This window comes from Fistularia commersonii, chromosome 33 (assembly GCF_037954325.1).
Source record: "Fistularia commersonii isolate RoL2024-O1a breed Wild chromosome 33, RoL_Fcom_v1.0, whole genome shotgun sequence".
Classification (NCBI taxonomy): Eukaryota; Metazoa; Chordata; class Actinopteri; order Syngnathiformes; family Fistulariidae; genus Fistularia; species Fistularia commersonii.
The window spans coordinates 9,156,734-9,178,290 of record NC_141316.1 but is presented as its reverse complement, the minus strand read 5'-3'; the positions used below and the strand labels follow the sequence as shown (position 1 = coordinate 9,178,290).

The window sequence follows — 21,557 nt, the reverse complement described above, 5'->3', positions numbered from 1 at the left end:
CCTGCCCTTCCTGCCCCATGGATCCTGTAGGAACCGATCTACTGGAATGTAAACAGCCATGGATTACAGTGGTGTCAGTGTTCCCATTGCATCAGGCCCAAGAACCATGGTAACGGCCACTATGCAGCTTGTAATCACGAGGGTCTGCTGCAACATTTTAACTGCCAATCAGCCTAATGACAGGATGACAACCCAAAGCTGTCAACCAGTATGTGTGTTGGTGGAGGGCCATCCCTTTCTTTTTATGCCCTGAAAAGGGGATGGGGGTTAACCACTTGCAGCCTGTTTACAGATGTTCATCGATCCCAGACAATGACTTCCTCCCCCCGACTTACCCTCTGGCACTAGTAGCGTTTATGTCTCACCAACTACTACATGACTTGTCACTTAAATGTTTGGCTAAAATCTACATCCTTCAAATGGACGATGGCAAAGCTGGTGATCGATCTATCACAATGGTACACATTCAGTCTTCGCTTTGTCAACAAAATGCTTGCAGGTCTGAAACTCCTTAGCAGTAGCTTTTCCCCTGCTTCCCATAATTGTATTACAGCTAAGCACCAGGATTGTGACCATGGTAACCATTAAATTGTAATTTTGAATGTGTCAATCAACAATAGTGCCAAGATCCAGCATGTGTGCTAGAATTGTCCAGCTGCCTAACGGACTGGAGAGCTTAAATAATGCTTGTCAAAGTAAGAGTAGGGAAACATTGCCCACCTGCCAAGACCAAAGAAAAGGAGCCTTCAGTACTTTTGGATTTTGGAAGAGTTGATTGGAGATGCAGTACACCGTAAACATTTGATGGTGCGTCTAGTTGTTCTTTAGTAGTCTATATTAACCAAAAGTTATACAACGAAAGCATAACTAGGATGCTTAGTTTGTAGTTTTTAAGGATTATCTCGTGGTGGACCACACGTGCGTGGTTGCCCATGTGTTGGAAAAGCAGACAAACTCGCTGCCCTGCACATCAGTCAGGTGTGAATAAACAAACATCTAAAACATGTTGTGCCCGCACCACATGCGCGATCCACGGGTCAGTCACGATTGACATATCGGGCACTGTAATCCTGTGTTCCTCTACCCCAGTCCTGCTCCCTTTTCATCCAGTTCAATCACTGTGATCCCAATTGTAGGCTGAGCCTGTCCTGCATATGAGCCTCCACCCCCTCCCCAGTGCCGGCCCGTGTATTCATAGCCAAAGGGCTTAATGAGTCTAAAAATAACCGCTATCAAATTGCACTTGTTAAATTCAAATTACACTCAATAAGACCGCATTGTTCCTAGTTTGCACACTCACACGCAGAAAGGGGTGAAGGTACCCCCTTTTTTGATTTGTACTAGCAGAATTTGCTTCACAGAAAATCCATCAAATCTGATCTGTTGAGACTCTTCTACTGCTTTCATGAGACCGTGATAGGCTTTAAAGATTTCCCTTTTCAGTCCACATTAAAATGATACCCTGTGTGTGTGTGTGTGTGTGTGTGTGTGTGTGTGTGTGTGTGTGTGTGAGAGAAGACTGCAGCAAATAACCCGAAGCGTAAGGTCTCAAAGTAAAGGAAAGATAGTTGTCTTCTCAAAAGTGAGTAAAGTAGGATATCTGTGTTTCTAATTCTTGATGACCGTCGACTACAGCGCCATGGCGACAACACCCTGTTAAAAGGGTGACTGTGCTTTAATACCTTTTCATAATCCCTCTCTTTGTGCCCCCGTTACTATTTTCATCTTCCTTTTAACAAATTCCAGACACTAATTTTAAGAGGTAAAATCTGGCAAAAATTGTGTTTAGATAATTTGGTCTTCAACCTTTACTTCTCCTCTTCTAGCTGTACCATCCTGTAGCCTGCTCCTTTTCTTTCCCTCTGCACTTCTATCTCTTTCATTCCAGCTCTCTCTGGCTTCTCTTTTGAGATTGCAGCCAGCACTGTTGTGTAACTTCTCTGCAAAGCCAACCACGGCCTGACAGGCTGCTTACTTTGTTGATGCAAAAAAAAAAACCAACCTAAAACCAAACCTTTTGTGAGGTTTTTTGTCAAGTGTCTCGCTGAGGGTTGAGGCAGCTCTGAGACCTCTTCCAATAAAGGATAGATAGGTGTCTACATGGGCACCGATGTGGAGAGTCAAATGCAGCACACCACAGTGCATTTGTTTATTGTGTCCATTAATTTTTCATTTCTTCAATCTATTATTTTTCATATGTATATCTATTATTACCCCTAGAGTGTGCGGTAATAAGACCAGTTGCCTGTTATTGCTGTGTGGGTCTCCAGTATTGACAGCTGAACAGGGTTGCAACAGGTTGTAAGTGCATAAGATGACCTTTCACCCCAACTCCGTAACCTATCAACCCAGCCACCTGTTAAAGTGCGAGTCTGTGCAGCTAAAATTAGAGAGCGCGCAGAGCCCTGATGTTGAGCCTGACATCTTTTCCCTGTGAGCACCAAGCCAGGATGCTTCCTTCACGTTGAGTGCTATGTCGCTTAAAATCACGCCGTATAGAGGCAGATTCAGAGGTGGGAGGATCTGTGGGAGATTTCAGTGAAGAATTAGCTGTCAAAGTGTCTGACTCAGACTTGATGGACTAATTATTTTTGCTGAATTATCATTTAGATTGGCTAAATAAATGCCTATAACCAGCACTTTCGTGTAGTGTACTGTATGAGTCCTGGCTTATTGAGAGACATCCACCTTATTGGCTGCCCAATAGCCTTTTTTTTTTTTTATCAGGTTTAGAATTTAAATTGTGTGCCCCGCACAGCCACAAACGATGAAATGCTCTGGAAAAAAAACAAAATCAGTCTGCCATCTTTGATCCTTTTCTCAAACGGGCAGCATGTGCCCACATTCACCCATTACTTAATAAAACAGGAAGCACAGAAAAGGGCCTGTGTGTGCAGAAACAGAAATATTGATACTTCCCTGCAAGCCTATTTTCCACGCTGAGTGTTACATCGTGCAGATCGTTGACACGGTGGCCTCAGGCTGCACAGGAAGTTCAGCTGTCAGTATCTCAGATCTTTGAGTAGTTCATTTTTGATATTGAAAATTTATAAATATCATCACTACTGCCTACGCATTCAAGGGCTTGATCCTCACAGGCTGAAAGAAGTGACAAGAAAATGTGTTTAGCATATCTTTTGTTTGGTTTTGGCAAAGGCACACTAATAAAACGAGCTTAAATAATATGTTCGAGACAGTCAACCTGTGTGAGAAACAATTTTCATTGTTCCGTCTTTAGCCCGAGCAGACAATGCAACATGACACAACTCGATCCCAGCACCTGTTTATACCGTCTCACCATAAACCCCGTCAGCAGCCAGCCAGCCAGACAGACTGATTTCTCACTCTGTTCTTTTGTCACCCTGCACGATGCCCTCATCGTTACAGCAGACATTACATAAACCCTACAGTAAAACTGTTAATTGAACAGGTAGGTCAGGTTTGTCTTCAGCTGCATTGGATTTGGAACAAAAACCCAGCAGTGCTTGAAAAATACTGCTCTGCTAACTTCATCCTCCAACCCGTCCTCTTCTTCCTCCGCCTCGGCATCCCGAGCTTTGTCGACTGCTGGCCTCCTAACACGGCATTAAACCACCCACATCCTCTCGCTGTTCTGCAGAAGAGCAGTACTATTACCGCCCACGGTCCTTTCTGCAATACCTGGTAGAAATATACAAGCCATATGAACGTCCATGTTGGTTCAGATGTTCCTGTACGGTTTCCTTTTCCTCGGGAATAATGTGTCACACTGTTGGCAAAATATTAGGTGTTGTCTGGGTAAATGTGCTTAGCATTTATCTGAATGTCTCGAAAGCTTAAGCACTGACCTGAGATGTGTGTCTTCAGCAGAAATGTAAGATTTATGTCTATTCATCTGCTTTCTATGGAGTTATAATTGTTGATGGCAAACAGCAAGGGTTAAGATAGGTCTCACACTTGAATCCAAGGTAATTTTTTTTTTTTTTTTTTTTTATATACACTGACCAAGGTGAAGTAACATGAACATGAGGGATCTGATCCGTGTGTGTTTCCATGTTTGGAGCCATGCTCATTGTACAAAAAGAAGACGACGACTGTTGGATGTAGCAACACTGAAAGTGACTCCATCCGTTTGGCACCTGAGGAAATTTCCCCTGGAGCCGCTTACTGGCAGTTGACGTGTAACAAAAATGTATTTACCACTATTGTCCTCAGTTGCTAGGGAAAGATTTTATGCATAATTATAATTATCTATAATGAGCAGAGGATGCTGGACGCTGTTGATGCCTAATTCTAGTCTGCCTTGTGAGTCAGGATGATGCAGATACAGTTAATCAATTTTCCTTATGGCTTCCATGTCTTAATAAACAAAGACAGAAAGCGCTCGGGGATCAGAGACTGCTGCAGGGTCATGCTGTTACATGCCTATCAGTAATTTATCTGAAAGAGTGAGGCTCTGGCAATTGAATTTGTCATCAAGGGCAAAGTTGGCAGAGAACTGGCTCACAATACCAAGTAACAGATGTTCGTAGTCAACTTCCAGCTGTTCAACCGAGTAACGTTATCTGTGACAAATATCTGAAGCATCTTTATGTCCAAAGTAAACTTCTGCAAACTTTGGGGTGTTAATTACCTGGATCAGCAGTGTTGGCTGTAATCGCACTACTGAAGGACGTGAACCGTCCGGTCCAATTTTTTTTTTTCTTTTTTCTAATGCTGCTCCAAGCGGAGTCATTTCGACTGCATATTTGGTTTCCGTTATTAGAAATGACTCTATCAAGCCTAGAATGTTGATGGCAGTGCAAGAGAATGTGCTTCACAACCCAAAATGAAAGTAGACCATCGCCGAGCTGCCAAAAGAAGCAAATATTTCGCCTGCTGTGTCATATGGGAGAATGGGATGTTTTCCTAAGCCGTGGAATGGCCAAGAGTGAAGGAAGCCAAGGGCACAAAGGCATGCTTGCATGGAGCTCAATAATTACCATTTTTAAACAAAGCGTTCATTCCTAATGAACACTGATGCAGTGCTACGAAACATCTGGACAAAGATCACATGTTAGTGTGTTAAATGAGCATGAGATAAGACCGTACTGTGGAATAAAAGTAAAAGGCACTGAATTTTTGAACTTCAAGGGAATGAAAGTGTCAGTCTTAAAGCTGGCGTTAGTTTCTCCTGGGAAGAATAAAACTGACTGTGGCCTCGGCGTCTCACCGTGCCTTTTGTAAACAATCCAAAGGGTTTCTATTGTTTGTTTACGCCTCTTTGTCCTGGACACTTGCAGGAATCTCTCTAAATCCTTTCTTAAAGCTAAAACACCAATTTTAAGCCAGTGCAAATGGACAATCATGACATTTGGACAAGAGGTTCGATGCTCGTCACAGTATTACTGTTAAAGTCCTTCAAGCAGCAGCCATTTTTGCTAATAGCTGATGTATATCATAAGTACAGAAGCTTATCGACAACTTCCGTCTTCTGACTGAACTGGAGACACAATATTTATTTATTCTCGTCTTTGACTCTCGGTGAGATTCTGCTCGACGACTCCCATGCAGACAGTATTCATACTATTGTCTGTGCAACTTCAGGGACAAGCATAAGTTTATGCTGGCTTCATCATTTCCCTGCGCTGATCACAAAAAGACACTTGTTTGGGCCTCTTGTCTCTCTGTCATATCCTTGTTGAGGGTGAAGGGGAGGAGTGGCTCTTTGGACTGTGGCGGCTGACAATCCCACATTGTGCGAACTGGTGCTGCTTCACAAAGGATCCATTGTGGAGCTTGGTGGCCCAGGGAGAGGGGACCAGGTCCAGGCTAGGTGACAGAGAGGTGTGGGTTTGAGGGGCCTGGGTCCGGGGGCTGGAGCTGCAACGGCTTGCCCAAAGTAGGGGGCGTGTATTGGTGCTCAGCTGACACAAGTCAGCGGCAGGGAGGGCGCGCACGTGTCGGAGGAGTCCCGTGTTGCCTGCCAGCCGACCTCTTTGAAAAACATGCGCCGCGCTTCCGCACGTCGACGACGTAAAAGCACTGAAGTCTCCCCCGGACGTGTACCGGTTTTATAAAACCGGGTTTTCAATCAGAAATGCAATCAGATCCTTTTGTGTGTCGTAAATAATCTGATGCTGTAAGTATAAACCTATGGGCTTACGCTGGTCGTACAAGCGCTCCCAGAATTGGAAATGTATTACTGTTTATCCTCTTCAGACTTGAGCTCAAGGACAAGACCACATGTGCAGTGCTCTCTAGATTTGTTTACTCAGACAGATGGTCAAGCAGGCAAAAGTCATAGTTCGCCAACCTTTTTTTTTTTTTTTGTGCCTTGGCAACGCTGTTTTTTCTTGACCAACAACTCGAGACTCCCTCCTTTAGTTTGTTTCTCTCAGCCTCCAAAAACTCTGTCCTCTCTCTCTCTCTCTGCCTGAGAGTGACAGGGCTCTCAGGTCAAGCTGACGCCGGTCTCTCTGTCCAGTCTAATGCAGGCCCAGGCCCTCGCCCAGCTGTCCCGGGGTCTATTAGCCCGTCTGTCTGTCAAGTCCGGCTGTTTTCCCGACCTCTCACCTTGTTGTCAAGAGCCCTTTGTTGATTTTAAAGCTGCCGAATCGAGAAACTAAACCAAAACATACTGACTTACCGAGTCGCTCCCACCGCGGCTCTCTTGTTTGTCGTTGAGTCATCGTAAAGGGGGACACTACATGTCATACCATGCTGCCTAGCTCTCTGGTTGATTTGTTTACCGTCTCCCACCATCGAACTTTCTCTCAAATTCGGACGCATTTAGAGTTAAGTGAAAGTTACGTTTAATGGCGACAGAATAAACAGCCTTTCAACTAAGCTTGGGGTGGGATTGCCACAAACCGTTAACTATTGACCTCTCCTCCACATCAGAGGCGGCTCATAGGATTTAGATCCTGGGTTACGTACAGGGTATGGTTAGACGCCGCACAAATTGGTTTCCTGAATAAGATTTATTTGGTCACTAGCTAAGTTGATACCTTTTAATCGTGTTTCCAGCTTTATATCCTACATATTCCAGAGGGTTGTAATTTATCACGTGTGGCTTCCTGGTACTTATAGAAACCAAGTTACCACACTGATTGCAAGCTGTAATTCAGCCTGTATATTAAGTGCAACAGGGAGAGAGAGAACTCCCCCTATCCCCGCTATGCTTCACGACTTAGTAAGTAATGCAGCGTAGTTGACACATACTTCATGAGCATCCATATACTTGAGAGAATATAGAGAAATTCCTATGTATATTATCATGCATTTATCATGGTTTCTTTCATTGCTGAAGTTTTACGCACATTTTTTTTTTCTACCTGTCCAATATAATGAACCATGTTTTCCTTCTGAAAACAGTCTGATTTTTGTTCTCTGCAGGAGACAGGAGGTAGAATCTTTGCCCTTTCGCAATTTGACAAGTTAAGGCTCAAGCAAAGTTTGGAGAATGCCGCAGGGATCCGATGATTTATTATTAATGCGTATTTTATTTGTAGCAATGTGTTTGTAGACATCTGGTACCAACTTGGCTTTGGCTGTCTAATCAATCCTGTCGCTGGAAGTGCCCTTTAGCAAGATGGAGAACACCTAATTACTCCTAATGCATTTTCCAGCAGTGTATGACTGGTATGTAAATGTGTTAGCAAATTAGCACCTCCCACAGCAGCCTCTACCCAAAGTGTGAATGTTCTGGAGATTCGGTCGTTAGACTCAAAGTGCTAAATGGAAGCGTCTTTCTAAAAGGAATTCAGATTGAACAAATACACGTCTTTATCGTGACAGAAGGTCTCAACAAATTCAACAACTTCATTTTTCCCCTGAACATGAACGTGCGTCTGTGGAGGTTCTCAGGCATCCAGGTCATGGTGCTTTCTCACCGACATCTTCTTGTCATGGCAACCGCATTTGAATTTCTTCACTTTCAAGAAAAAAATTCAGGTCCAGTTGCCGCAACACGACGATTTCGACATGAATGCACTTCTTTTTCCAATAAGCAGCAGCTCCCCAGAGATACTTTCGATCGTGAACCTTCCAGAACTGGGTTAAGACTCTTGACTACCTTTTCCTATTCGGCTGAGTCAACTGGATGGACGAAAAGTCCCCCTTTATCATAGAAAGTACATCAATTGTTGTCGTGATTTTTGACATCGCTATTGAGATGAAAACTTGCATTTTCAATGCAATTCATGGTTTTATTTTTAAGCACTTCAATAAGAGTACCGAGACAGAAACATGAAAATAGTGCAAAGACTGCGACGGCATGTGACGTGGCGATTTTGGCTGGAAACTTGCTGGGGCAGATTGTGTGAGAAACCATGTTGAGGGATTTATGAGGCCTTCTGTTCATTTCTCCGCTTAACACTCCTCTCTGTGTGCTTCTGTTGCGTCCTTTCAGCCCAGTACTCTTCCCCAGGGTACCATCAATATGAACCAGTGCTCTGATGTTATCGATGGAGAGTCCAGGACTGGTCAGAAGAACTCCCTGTGTATCCTGACCCCTGAAAAAGAGCACTTCATACGGGCCGAGTGTAAAGAAATAATCAATGGGTAAGAGATGATTTGTGATGTGAGGATATTGGATTTGATTCGACAGAACCGGATATCTTTTTTTTTTTCTTTTTTTTTTTTAATAACTGCCTAAAATGATTTTCACAGATGTTAGGATTTGTCTGTAACAGTTCCTGTGTTGTCCTGCCATTGTGCCGTGTATATTTATTAGAAACCATGACGGATAATTTTATTTTAAGAAGGTTTTTCGTGTAACTTACTCTTTCAGTTTTTACAAACAGAATATTATCTGTGAAGTAGCACGGGATGACATGGTCTAATTGTGAACTCTTAATTATTCACAGTAGCAGTCATTTTTTTTTTTTTCTATATTCTGTACTAGATGGCAAGAGGCTCTGACTGTTTACCCCAGAACAAACAAGCAGAACCAGAAGAAGAAACGTAAGGTCGATCCACTCACTCACCAGGTAATATAATTATTCATTCTTGATGTTCAACTCATAATTGTCACAGTGGACAGAATAAGTGAACATCCAAAAGTTGATGTTGGTGCACTTCTTTGGAAAAAATCATGAAAATTTACAGGTTTTGGATGTCCAAGTTCGGATGAAGTTTACCACACCAGTGTCCGAGAACCGATAGGCGTGCAGCATCTGTTAATAGTGCTGATGACTTACTTTCTAAAATGCCCGATAAAACAATATAAACAATACCCAGGAGAGCGATTTGTCTAGAAATGATGCAAGAAGAGCTAAAAAGTGTGATTCCATTTTATCAGCCAACAGGAATACAGTGTGATGTGATGTGTGAGGAACATCATGTCTGGCTCAATGTTTGAATGTGTGAAGAATGCACAGCGCTTGCCCACGGAGCCACTGGCTCCTTCAAAATATCCACGCAAAACTTCCAAAGAGCATCATGCTAAATCTACAAATGTGGCGAGATACCTTTTTTCTTAATTTTTTTTTTTTATTGAATTTTAACTGGAGAAAAAAAATTGGAATGGCGTTTTCTGCTAGCTGAGAAAACGTGGAGGCATAATGACCACCTAAAGGAATCCTTTTCTATGCATTAGAATATTAATTGAAAGCGTAAAGGATTACTGAGATATTTCCTGCTGCACCGAAAGGTTGAGTAAAGTGAAAGGCAGTTGTGGCATGCGCTGTTATGAAATACGTTTGTCATGTGTTTTTGAACGTGAACGTCGTGGCTACAGCCAAATAAAAATCACGTCATTCACGTTGCACCACTTTGCTGTTTCTGTTACAGGAAGGCGGCCTATTATATTTTAAAAGATATGCAGTGGAAGTATTCTGAGCTGATGCTTAAACTACCCGCTGGTTTTTGCACTGAGAGTGCGAGAGAAATCCTTTCCTTTGCCAGCATCTCTGTCTCTTCCAGGCTAAATATATTTGCATTCTGGAGTCGCATTCCTCTGCATATTGCATGTAATTCCTCATCGCATTTCTGTTTTTAGAATTTGCAACAATTGAAATTGTAATTGTAAATGACTTACTACACGTGAGGTTAACATTTGTTAGGTGCTGGAGTGTTCGTTAGGTCGTGCTCAAGAAGGGCAATGTCTGTTTGTGTTTAATAGATCAAACTCACTAGCCAGGACAGTTTTTCTGACTGTCTCCTTCAATCTTGGCTATTCAGAGATTTACTTTGTGCACTTTTTAAAAATGTTTATAGTAATAATTTTACTTGCGCCATCTTCATAGTTTGTATCATTGTACATACCTTTACCCAGCCTGAGAATCCTGCATGAGAGCATAAAACCTTGTGTGTGTGTGTGTGTGTGAGCCAACATTCAATGAAGTGACTAAAATGTGCTGTGTCGCTGGTTATTACCAAGCCAAAGTGTTGTGGTTTATGCTCGGAGTGCCCAGTAGCTCCTTTCATTACCATATCTTGCATATTGTCAACCTTGTGGAGTGACTGGGCACAGTTTTCCCCCAGCAAAGCAGTGACGGGACTGGAAAGAATTACGCAAAGGGGGGAAAAAAATAATAAGCGTCCGTCGATATTTGAGCAGCTAAAACAGATTGCAAATTGCCGTTCGTCTTCGATGAGCCCAGCGCTTAGGGTTTTCATGGTGGTATAAAGTTTAGAGCTGCATGTGTGCCACGGTCGGCTTCCTCCCCGGTAGGTACAAAGTGAAATAACGGGACTGTGCGATTGTTTCCTCATTATGATGATGACTTCAATGACAAAATGAATAATGGTCGCAGCATATATTTCCACAGACCACCCACGGTGGGTTGCAGTCCCTCTGCCCTTCTCACAGTAACTTCTGATGCGAATCCAGATTTGTGGTAGATGTACAAAAAGAAAAATTCTCTCTGAAGTCCATTGTGTGGATGCTCTAATGATGGTGCCCTGAATATCACATAATTAGCAGAGGGACAGTGTTGACACTGTAATAACCTTGACTGAGTTCCACAGGACCTCTTTCGTTTTTAATGTGCCCTAATCAGAAACTACGCACAGCTAAAGGCTCCGTTTGTCTGTTGACCTTGATGACTGTCGCCATTTCAGTTTCATCCTATTTTCACAATTTTGTCAGGAAAAACATGTCGCGACTTACACATTATATCGGAAGAATATAGCTGTGTTCCAGCTCGTGTTAGGTTTCTAGTTTGAAACCGTAAGACCGTTGCTAGTTTCGCTCTTGTGCTGGAAAATCCCCTTTCTCTGACTTGTATGGAAATGTGAGTAAAATTGTATTTTTTGTCAATGTACTTTTCTATTTTAATCCTAATTTACATGATTCACCTTCTGTTTTGAACTTAACAAGCATCATTTGACATTTCAGTGGAGACACTTTCAGAGTCCATTAGAGTGACTCATGCTTTCAACGCTGTTTTTCACGTCTAGTTCTGTCATCCTCATAAATATAAGCCCTTTATATATAACTCATAAAACTCTGTGTTTATGGTGCGTATCAGCAAGGTAATCACAGTATGGGAATGCAGTGCAAAGAAACTCAAATTCCTGGGCAGTAACAAGTACCTGTTTTTTGGGCAGTGATTCAGTCAGGTGCACCAGATATGAGCGTTAAGTGTCCTCTAGAAAACTGCTTTTACTCTAAGTACCTAAGAGTGTACTTGTTGACTCTTAAGCTTTACAATTAGCTTCAAACAAGCCATCGGGTCATTATGACATGAATATTCATGTTACCTGGGATATTTATCATCTCGGCGTCATGTTCCTAAGATTGAAGGGTTCTTGTGATTGGCAGGGCGGATTAACTCCAAACCGCTGTTTTTCCACTGAAGACATGAATGGACACCCAGTGAGTTCATTTTGGCCCAACCTTTTTTATTCAATTTTCCCCTTTTCGAAAATCATCACCTTAGTTGTCCTGGGCCCCAAAACGCTACTCTTATCTTTATTTGGATCAGGTCAAGAGAAGAGCGAGACACGCTTTCTTGCTAATTTCTTGAACGTTCATTGTGACACCTGGAACAACTGCATGTTGTGATTTAACCGATTTCCCGAATCCTCACAGGGTCTCCTTGCTTCGGAAGTCTTGGTTATTTTAAAATCTTGTCCGCTGATCGTGAATCAGGGATGTACTGATGATTTTAATCTTTTGAGTGTTTAAACTGTTGCTGTTATATGGTTTGGATGATTATTATGCTGGATTGTTATTTTTGTGCTACTGTGAAAAATGAATTTCCCCTATGGGGATAAATAAAGTCTTGAAATTCTCCTTTGGGCTTTTCCCTTCAGGGGTCGCCACAGCCAATCAACCTTCTCCAACCTTCACCCTGTTCTCTGTATCCTCCTCTCTCACTACATCCATCAATCTTCTCTTTGGTCTTCCTCTAGCCTCCTATTCCAGCATCCATCTACCAATATATTCACGATTTATCTTAGAATTCTCCTAAATGTGGAAATTCTTAATGTCCATATTGTGTGTTTTGTTTTTTTTATGCTCCTTGCTCTTCATCAGCTCTGTCTTCTCACAGCCTTTCTATTTTACACCTTTTATCATTTCACCAATGGAACAATTTTAATTTTGCGTGATTGGGCTAAAAACTGTAAATCTCTACAATTGAAAATGAGCAAGCATGCATGCACACATGATGCTACATTCTGGTCGCTAACAGTTCTTGCAATCTCTCTCCCTTTTTGTATTTGTAGTATCTTTGTGACCTTCCCTCTCATCATGTCCTTTCCTCCTCCTCCTTCCCACACCTCCCACCTCCGACGCTCGCCCAGGAGCCCGGCCCCGCCAAGGTGACGGTGACCAGCAGCGGCACCAGCGGCAGCATCCCGTGTCTGCCCAGCAGTATCGCGAGTGCGGAGCGGGTCCCGATGAGCCGGGCCACGCTGTGGCAGGAGGAGAGTCGCTGGAGCCGGGCCACCATCCCCTACAGCCGCAGTGCGTCCTGTCTCAGCCATCTGAGCCAGAGCCAGAGCCAGACAGAATCTGGAAGCGCTACCCAAGACGGTCAGCACAAGAGGCTCTCGTTTCTTTCCACGCCGCTCAATGTTGCGGCGGTCATTTCGCGAACGCCAGGCTCACGCCGATGAAACGGCCTGTGGTAAAAATATTCTACTCTTCTCGTTCTAGATGGCTCGACAGTAAGCTTAGGACGCAAGGTACGCGTGGAAAGCGGTTACTTTTCCCTGGAGAAGACCAAGTCCGAGCCTTCTCCACAGCCCGTGCAACATTCAGAGCCACTTCAGCCACCCCAGTATCTGCCTCTGTCCTCCTCAGCGTCCTCCTCCTCTTTAGGCTATCCCAGTTCCAGGTACAACTCAGAATCAGAACCCCCAATTTCTCCCTATCAACCCTCCCAAGATCCTCTGCCCTCTCCAGGTGCGCTCATTTCTCCCAGCTACTCCACCATCAGCTCCTCCCAGAGTTCGCTGGACTCGGAGCCCAGCGTTACCACACCCACCTGGGAGGCCCGTGCTGGTGGAGGGAGCGCTAGTAGTTTTTGCGGAGGAGGAGGCAGAGTAGGCCGGTCAGGCAGGGAGTACACCACCCTGTCGGATGTCCCACGGGCTCGCAGACTGACCTATAATGAAGCTTTTTGTTCCGAGAAAAAGCGCCAAGAGCTGAGAGCACGGACACGGAGTCCTGGCAGAGAAGAGGTGGCGCGGCTGTTTGGTGAGGAGCGCAGGTGAGCGCACGTGGATAACGGCCACGCTTTCCACCGTCTTTCCCAAATAATGAGGGATGGATGCAGTTTTTATAATCACAAGGCCCTTCATACATGTTTGCGCACGGACTCGGCTTCGCTCGGTTCTCGTCTAGTGCGGTTCTCCTCCTTGCAATTCTCGAAACATCTCCCTCTTCGCAAATTTAAATGGAAATTTCCATGGTACAAGTGCTCTCAAGTTAACATGTGTCTGTATTAACATATAGTCCCATGACTATTAATTTGCCTCAGAATTTCCCATCTTGTCACTATTCGCTGATAAGGGGAATGACAAGATTAAAATTGAAGGGACTTTGACACCGGAGAGCCGTTTTCACATTCCTTTACCTATGTGGAAAGTGAGAGACCTGCAGAAAGAAGAGAATTACCTTCTAATGGAAAAGAACTTAATGGGTTCGGCGGTTGCTGGCCCTCGTACTGATTTAAAACCTATACGTCGCGGTCCCGGGAAAGCGTTGTATTTGAAACGTCGCTCAATACATTTCAGCATCTGTTTCTTAGCACCACCTTGTGGCTGCTTTCGCTGACGCTCCCCGACAGTGGGTTGCTTTTAATGAACTCGGGACTTAATTGCATGTGTTTCTTTCATTTCTATTGGTCTCTACCTCTTGCTATGGCTACCTTTGCTAGTTGGTTTTGTTGTTTTGATCTTTTCCAGGGGCTTCTGAACAGAGCTTCTCAGAGCTAAATGCTCAACCAACCCCTCCACCCCTGTCTCAATGCTGTTCCCTGCTGGTCATCGCTGATTCCTGCTTTCTATCATTTCATCTCTGCACTGCCTGGGAACACACACATATACTGTTTAATAGAACTACTCGATTTACTATCTTCTACTACTACTACTACTACTTGCTATCTGCAAACTTGTTTGGGTTGCAAAATGTGCAGTGATGTAAGGTAACGCTGCCCATGTCGCCATGGCTTCTGTTTTTCTGCAGTTTATTTAATCCACCATCCGAGCTCTCTCCTTTTCATACGGTTTAATCCTGTCAAATAACACTGCCTACAACTCTTAAATGAATCTCAAGGTTTTTGTGTCAGAATTTAAGTCAAACTACAAAACATTGGTAAAGTTGTAACACTGTGTCAACCCCAGATAAACAGAACCTCAGTATTTACAAATCCTTTTTGACCATATTCTACTCGGTATTGTACAAAAACTAAATGTCTAATGTCCAGATAATTTGTTTTATGAAAAATATAAATGCATGGATGATCTATGAAGTTACACTCTTGTACGTGCACAGAAACATGGCTTTTCACCATTCGCCTGAAACGAACTGACCTGCTCTGAAAACACATTTCGTAGACAGCGACTTCTTGCGCTCAAGTCCAATATGTGCTTTCACCGGTTGTGTCACGTCACAGATGTGCAATTTGCTCCTGCAACGGGCTCTAACGAGGAATCCCTTGGTATCTTTGCATTGATAAGTCTTCTTTCTCATGATTCTTAAATCCTTTAATAGTAAATATTTTCCATGGAGCGGGAGGGGGGCTTAAAAATGCATGCATAGAAATGTTCCAGGCGTGTTGTTTACTATTATCCCACCTGTGCTTCCTTATAAGTGTCCACCCTTCTTTGAAAGGAACCCTTTTCATACCAAGTCACAATATTACCCCTTAAAACCACCCAGATCTTTTTAAATCTGAAGTTTCAGTTGCAACAGTCACCGACCTGTGTGCTCTCTTTGTACACCTGGTCCAAAGTGGTTGAAATGTCCCGCAGTCCCACTGTCATCGTTTGAGCGTCAGGTCTGCTTAAAGAAAGTAATTAAATATGGGTCAAAATGAATTTGCAAATAGTTTTCTTCTGTTTTTGTTTATATGCTACACAGTGTTCCAACTGTTTTTGAATATGATTTGTTGACAATCTGCTAGCATGCTACTATTATACACAAGGCCGCGTGTTAATCAGACATGAGGGTGTTACTAAAGTCATCCGTCATTAAAAGTTTTTTTGGTCAAGTAGTATAGCCCACTGTCAGAAAAAGGCTTTACACTAAATAAGATATGTATCGAGCGTGTCTTCAAAAAGGCTGATCTGTTTGTTTCTTAGGCGTCCTCAAGTAATCGGCCGATTCGAGGAAGGTCCGCATGGAGAGCGCATGGACACGAACACCTCCAGTGAGCTTTCCGCAAATATCTCAAACATCCAGCGCCAAGGCCGCAGGGAGAGACGTTGTCTGGCTGAAAAACATGTATGCTCCCCCCTTCATTATTCTGTTGGCAAAATGTCTTACCCTTCACGGCACAGAAAGCAACATTATGTGTAATAAAGATGTCTAAAACACATTTAATGGTATATTCATTACATGGGAGGTAACATAATTCTGTTTTGTTTTTTTTTCTTCTATCAAGTGTGAACAACTTTTAAATGCTTTTGTTTTTAGGATCTGTCCCTTGATGCAGGAAAGGACCGATCGGTCCCCAATATCTCCAGCTCCACTTTTGCAAACTTGAGGAGAGCAAAGTCACTGGACCGCAGAGTCACCGAGTCCTCCATGACCGTAAGTTATTGGAGTATTTCGAATTTGTGTGACCTCAAAAGCGATCCGTTGGATTGGCTCGCAAGGAGACGAAGAATGTTGCCCTTAAATGCTGTCTATGAAAACCTACAGTTAAGTGTTAAACGCAGCTGCGGGCGGACTGACACCTGATGTTAGAGGAGCAATGGGAGGTTTGGGAGTCCGTCTCACTTTGTTTGTCCTGTCCCTCCTCCCACCTCGCGTGCTAAAAAAAGGGGTTGTGTTTCAACACAAGGTGGATAAGACTGATAAATCACCACACAAAGACACAATAGAAAATAGAACAAGCGCGTGCATTTCATTGTGTCAAAACATGCAAGTGGCTTGGCAGACCTGCTCTGTCCGTCTCTGAAAGCGTCACGGGTAAAAGACGCACTAGTCCAGGGGAAATTCTCCACAAGTTGTTGATTATATAGTGTGTATCTAAAGTGCGCACGGTTATTTCTATCAATTCCATCTCTCCGGAGCGTAACAGTGAAGAATTAGGCCTGAGAGCTCACATTGACAACAATACAAAAAGGGATTTTCTTTTAATTCATTTCTTGTAAAGTTACTTGATGACGCGAAATAATATTCTTGACAAATTGCAAGTTGTTGTCGAAGCAGCAAATCAAGCTTGAGTTTGCAAAAGTGTCATCACGTCTGGTTCTGAACGGAGGTCAGTTTAGTGGACTGTAGGGGGATCCACCTGGGATTGGATTGGTCACTGACTGAGCTGCAGCTGCCTGAAACCCCTCCCACCTTTACACACACACACACACACACACACACAGACAGACGCACACCACTGCCGCCACGGCTCCTGATGATTATAAATAGACAACACAGTAGCAGTCGCAGTTGTGCAAATGCCCCTGGGACCGGAGGAAAAAGGCAGATTGACAATATATGAAAGCAGTTAGACATCAGAATGACCCTTTGCCAGGCGGTGACTCCACACCTGATGAAGCTCAGCAAAAACAAGGTATTGAATCAGCAGAGGACTAGTTGCGGACGAATGATTTACTTTCGTCTATAAACAGACTTGAGCTGGGTTTCAGTGTGCTGCAGTGTGCTTTTCACAGTCCAGCTCCCGCCACTCCGTCTCCGGAGCTCAAGTCCTGTGTTTAGGTGTCGCCGTAAAGTGCACAAATGCACGGACACGCAGAGGTTTAGGGTGATGTCAATGTGACCTATTCAAATGAAATATGAATGGCTGAACTTTAATCCAGAGTAACTTTTGCCCCTTGTGTTTTTCTGAATGATCCAAAGCTTTCTGGCCTGCCTTTCTCGTGAAATGTCCTGTCATCGATATGCATCTATAATGTTCTACCTCTCTGGCTTCTCTTCTCAGCCCGATCTGCTAAACTTCAAAAAAGGATGGATGACGAAGCTGTATGAAGATGGAATGGTAACTTGTTTGCACTCTTATCACAAAGGGCTTATTTTGACTTGAAGATGTAACATCAGTTTAAAAGATAAAGCTGTTTTAAAAATGCAGCCTTTTTGTTTTCTCCTTTCCCCCCGTAGTGGAAAAAACACTGGTTTGTCCTCACAGATCAGAGTCTCAGATACTACAAGGACTCAATAGCTGAGGAGGTGAGCGTTATCCTGAAACAAATCCTAAATGATTTTCATAGTTGATCTCCATTGAAAAGCCATTAACATTTTTCTTTTCCCCGCACAGGCTTCAATACTGGATGGCGAGATTGACCTGACCACATGCTATGATGTCAAAGAATTCCCAGTCCAGAGGAATTACGGGTTTCAAATCCTGGTGAGCGTTTTTGTCCGTTCCTGTCATCAATCATGTTGCGTCATTAATCATCGGTAAAGATTGGACTTATTGTCTGCACAGTTCAGCCCTCCCGTCCCTCACCAGTCTATAAACAGCTTTAGAAACCATGTGGCACAACTTTGGGTATCAGGTTTTGCTATTTCTCTTTTTGAAGTGATTCTTTGTCTGTCACGAAGGATGTCACTTGACTTGTCATCTCTCAATGAAAGACTGACCTCATGGTCTAAATCTGCCGCAGTGGTTACTAGCCTCGCTCCCCCGCATTGTCAGCTGAGCAAACCCCTCGCATCGGTTCCTTTTGGATCGTACCACGATGAAATACGGAATCCTGCTTCCAGTCCTCGGACCGAATACTCCCTTCATGTACTTTTCTCAGCTTTTTATCGTTCGGTGCCGGGATTTCATCTTCGCTGCATTTTTTTCTAAGTCTTTGATTCCTTTTCATTACATTTTCCCGATGAAGCTTTCCCACGTGTTTTCTTGGGAAGAGAGAACAACGTGGGTTTGGTGTCAAGAAATGTACAACTCAAGTATTTATCTTATGTTTCTCATCATAGAGGGGCTACACCACATAGAAATGAACACACTTTCATATCCTGCACAATAAATTACCCATGATAATGTTTTACTTGTTGACTTAAGTTGAAAAGAAATCTTAATTCCACTAGAGGTCACTATAGACGGGTTGGTGTAAAAAACAGTATCCATAGAGGGATTCTGCTAGTAGGGTGATGAGGATATTTTAGCCTTCTGCTTGTTGCTGTTACAGATGGAAAAGAAGTGGGTTGGAAGCGGGGAGAGTTATCCAGTCAGCCAACCGTTTCATCGTTGCACAATGTCGTTATGAAATAAGACTGCAGGGAAATAAGAGTGCAGGGAGATGATTTGAAGAGGTTTTTTCTTACAACTTTGTTTAGAAAAAAAATCAGTCTTGATGCATTTTATAGAACCTGTTGAAGCTGCTAGCGGCCGCTAGCATGAAAAAGGTCGATGAAAGCTGTCGGCCCTACGATGAAGAAACATGCAGAATCAAAATAATGGCTAATTTGCACCCAGTAAATGTTTCCCTCAAGTGTGATGGGAACCTTCATGTATGGACTTTCTCTTTATGACTTTATGACCTTTATGACTTTAGTAGCATCAAGTTTTAATACATATAAATGATCTTTTTGAAACTAGAACCAGCATTGTGATGTCATGCCCTTGTGTTTTCAGTGTAAAGATGGAGCGTGCACCCTGTCTGCCATGACGTCTGGAATCCGCCGGAACTGGATTCAGGCCATCTTGAAAAATGCTCGACCCACTATCGCACCCGATGTCACCCGGTAATTTTCAAAGAGGATTTACACCGAAACCGCTGGCAGATAACAACCGCTGCCTCTTCTCACCCACTTGATCTTAATCCTGCTCTCCTCCTCACCCCCTCTTTCCTCTCTCTCCTCCCTCAACCGGTGTTTTCAACCCGCTTCAAGGAAAAACATCTCTCTGAAACTGTCCGTTCTGAAGCCCAGGTTGGAAAGTTTGTGTGTTGATTATCCTCTCCTCCTCGAGTAGTGACATAATCGCCCGGCGATGTCTGCCTCCGTGTGTTGTTGTTGTATGTAACTGTTGAGTAATGCTGCATTGTCAGTTGTGCCTCTGTAGAGACATGCTGCTGTTGTATTGCAAATTCACTTAAACCACCAAACCCGCCTCGATTGACAAAAGGACAAGAACTTAAGACCGACCACTTCTGAGATGTAGATACTCATTCCTGTCTGAGAGATTCGCTCCTTTCGATGGCTGTCATTTCGATGCAGTGCCGCCATATTGGTTGAGCTGAGCGGTGTTCCCAATATATAGGTCGACACTTTCTATGAACTAACACTGATTAAATATTCGACACAGCTCCCGCCATAAACTTATGAAGTATAATCGCGTACAATTGTCACACGATGAGCAGCTTTTTTTTTTTGTTTGTTTTTCTCCCGATCTTCATAAACCCCACAAAGACAGGTTTTGCGAGTGAGCGTTCACCCGCTGACTCGCACACTTTGCTTTATCGAAAGGCTTCTTTCAATTGTGTTTTCTTGAGGACAGAAAGGGATGTTTTAAACATTTCTTTAGGCTGTTCACAAATCTCTGGAGCTCTGTCTCGTCTCATTCTCTTCGTGCACAACCTTCCCGACACCTCCGTATCATGTGGAATACCCCTTTTTCGAATCGTGCTTTCTTTTTTTTTTTTTTTTTTTTTTTTTTTTGTAGATTGTCGGTCAGTATGTGGCTTTTTCTGCAAATACATCTCTCACATAACTGACACAACTGCTCATGGTAAATCTCTGCAATATAGCCAATTTTGCATTAGGATTGTGACGCTAGCTGCTTTTAGCCAGATGCAATATGTTGTTCACATTTTATCGTTAAATTAACCTTCATGCATCATATTGATCATTCAATCATTTTTAAATGTACAGTTAAATTCCACACTGTTATGTTTCGTATTTTTGGCCATTAAGCTTTTATCGTACTATTTGTGCCGATTTTGAAAAAGGAAAGCCAAATTTCATTTTCTATTTCATTTAGATCCCTTCCTGAGGAGAAGATAAAAACTCCGGTAATGCCGGAGCCTTGTCTGCAGACGACCCCTGAGTCAAGCCCCGGCCCCGAGGCCCTCAAGACCGACGTCCTCCGGCAGGCGGCTGTCAACAACGTCTCCGCCCAGCTGTCGGAGCCGCGAAAAAGCCGAATCCGAGAACGCAGGCGAGAAGGCCGCTCCAAGACCTTTGACTGGTCCGAGTTCAAAATGGAACAGTCGGACAAGCCGGCGAAGGATCGCGCCGACACCGTGGACGCCAGCTCATCCATCTCCACCACCTCCTCCTGTTGCTCTCCCTCCTCTTCCCCCTCCTCGTTAGTATCCTCTCCTGTCTCTACCTCCTCCGTGTCTGGTCCTCACCCAGCTTCTACAAAAGAGGACGCAGACAAAGAAAAGACTGTAAAGAGGGGTAACCCTCCACACGCTGCAAACAGTGCAACCCCAATGCCAAATACTCTTGCCATGACGTCCAGAATGAACACTAAGTTAGCCGCACAGCCACTGACGCCTGAATGCCAAGAGCAAGGAAAGATGGAGGTGGATCAACCGACGGCCTCGCACGCAACAGGAGAAAATATGGACGCCAAACCCTGCGGCGTCCAGGAAGAGATTGAGCAGCGATGGCATCAGGTGGAAACAACGCCGTTACGGGAGGAGAAGCAAGTGCCCATCGCCACGGCGACAGGGAACTCCGGTAACACTGAGCGGTTGCCTGCGAATGAGCTGGCTGTGCTGCTGGACAAAGAGGTACGTTATTACGACCGTGTACTTCCAGGTTTCATTTATTCTGGAACCCCCTTGGTCATTATCCTTGTCGGTCGTGTAGTTGGGACAGAAGCAGAAGGAGCTGGACCAACTGCAGAAGCAGAACAACCTTTTAAAAGAGCAGCTGGAAGATGCGCTAGAGCGAGAACAAACAGCCAGAGAGGGCTATGTGCTGCAGGTATTGCACTCACTAACTCCCATGCACGATCTATGCTTTAAACAGGCTCAGGTATTGAGCATTTTAAGTTTTG

At 43.8% G+C, this 21,557-nt stretch overlaps 1 protein-coding gene across 6 annotated transcripts in view; it reads left to right on the top strand.

The window, feature by feature from the left end:
* The window catches only part of mpripa (myosin phosphatase Rho interacting protein a), a 43,265-nt gene that overhangs the window by 10,370 nt on the left and 11,338 nt on the right, over window positions 1–21,557 (top strand). For 3 of the 6 annotated variants that reach the window (XR_015104327.1, XR_015104326.1, XM_086140991.1), the window contains exons 4-17: window positions 8,372–8,523; window positions 8,867–8,951; window positions 11,729–11,782; window positions 12,715–12,946; window positions 13,070–13,625; window positions 15,721–15,862; window positions 16,055–16,171; window positions 17,523–17,579; window positions 17,699–17,767; window positions 17,856–17,945; window positions 19,182–19,291; window positions 19,439–19,477; window positions 20,529–21,288; window positions 21,368–21,484. Coding sequence is in view for 4 of the 6 variants with exons in the window: in XM_086140991.1 (XP_085997117.1) it covers window positions 8,372–8,523; window positions 8,867–8,951; window positions 11,729–11,782; window positions 12,715–12,946; window positions 13,070–13,625; window positions 15,721–15,862; window positions 16,055–16,171; window positions 17,523–17,579; window positions 17,699–17,767; window positions 17,856–17,945; window positions 19,182–19,291; window positions 19,439–19,477; window positions 20,529–21,288; window positions 21,368–21,484 (2,580 nt within the window). In the remaining 2 variants the exon portion in view is untranslated. The remainder of the gene's footprint in view (window positions 1–8,371; window positions 8,524–8,866; window positions 8,952–11,728; window positions 11,783–12,714; window positions 12,947–13,069; window positions 13,626–15,720; window positions 15,863–16,054; window positions 16,172–17,522; window positions 17,580–17,698; window positions 17,768–17,855; window positions 17,946–19,181; window positions 19,292–19,438; window positions 19,478–20,528; window positions 21,289–21,367; window positions 21,485–21,557) is intronic. The other 3 variants (XM_086140994.1, XM_086140992.1, XM_086140993.1) reach the window with 3 other exon arrangements.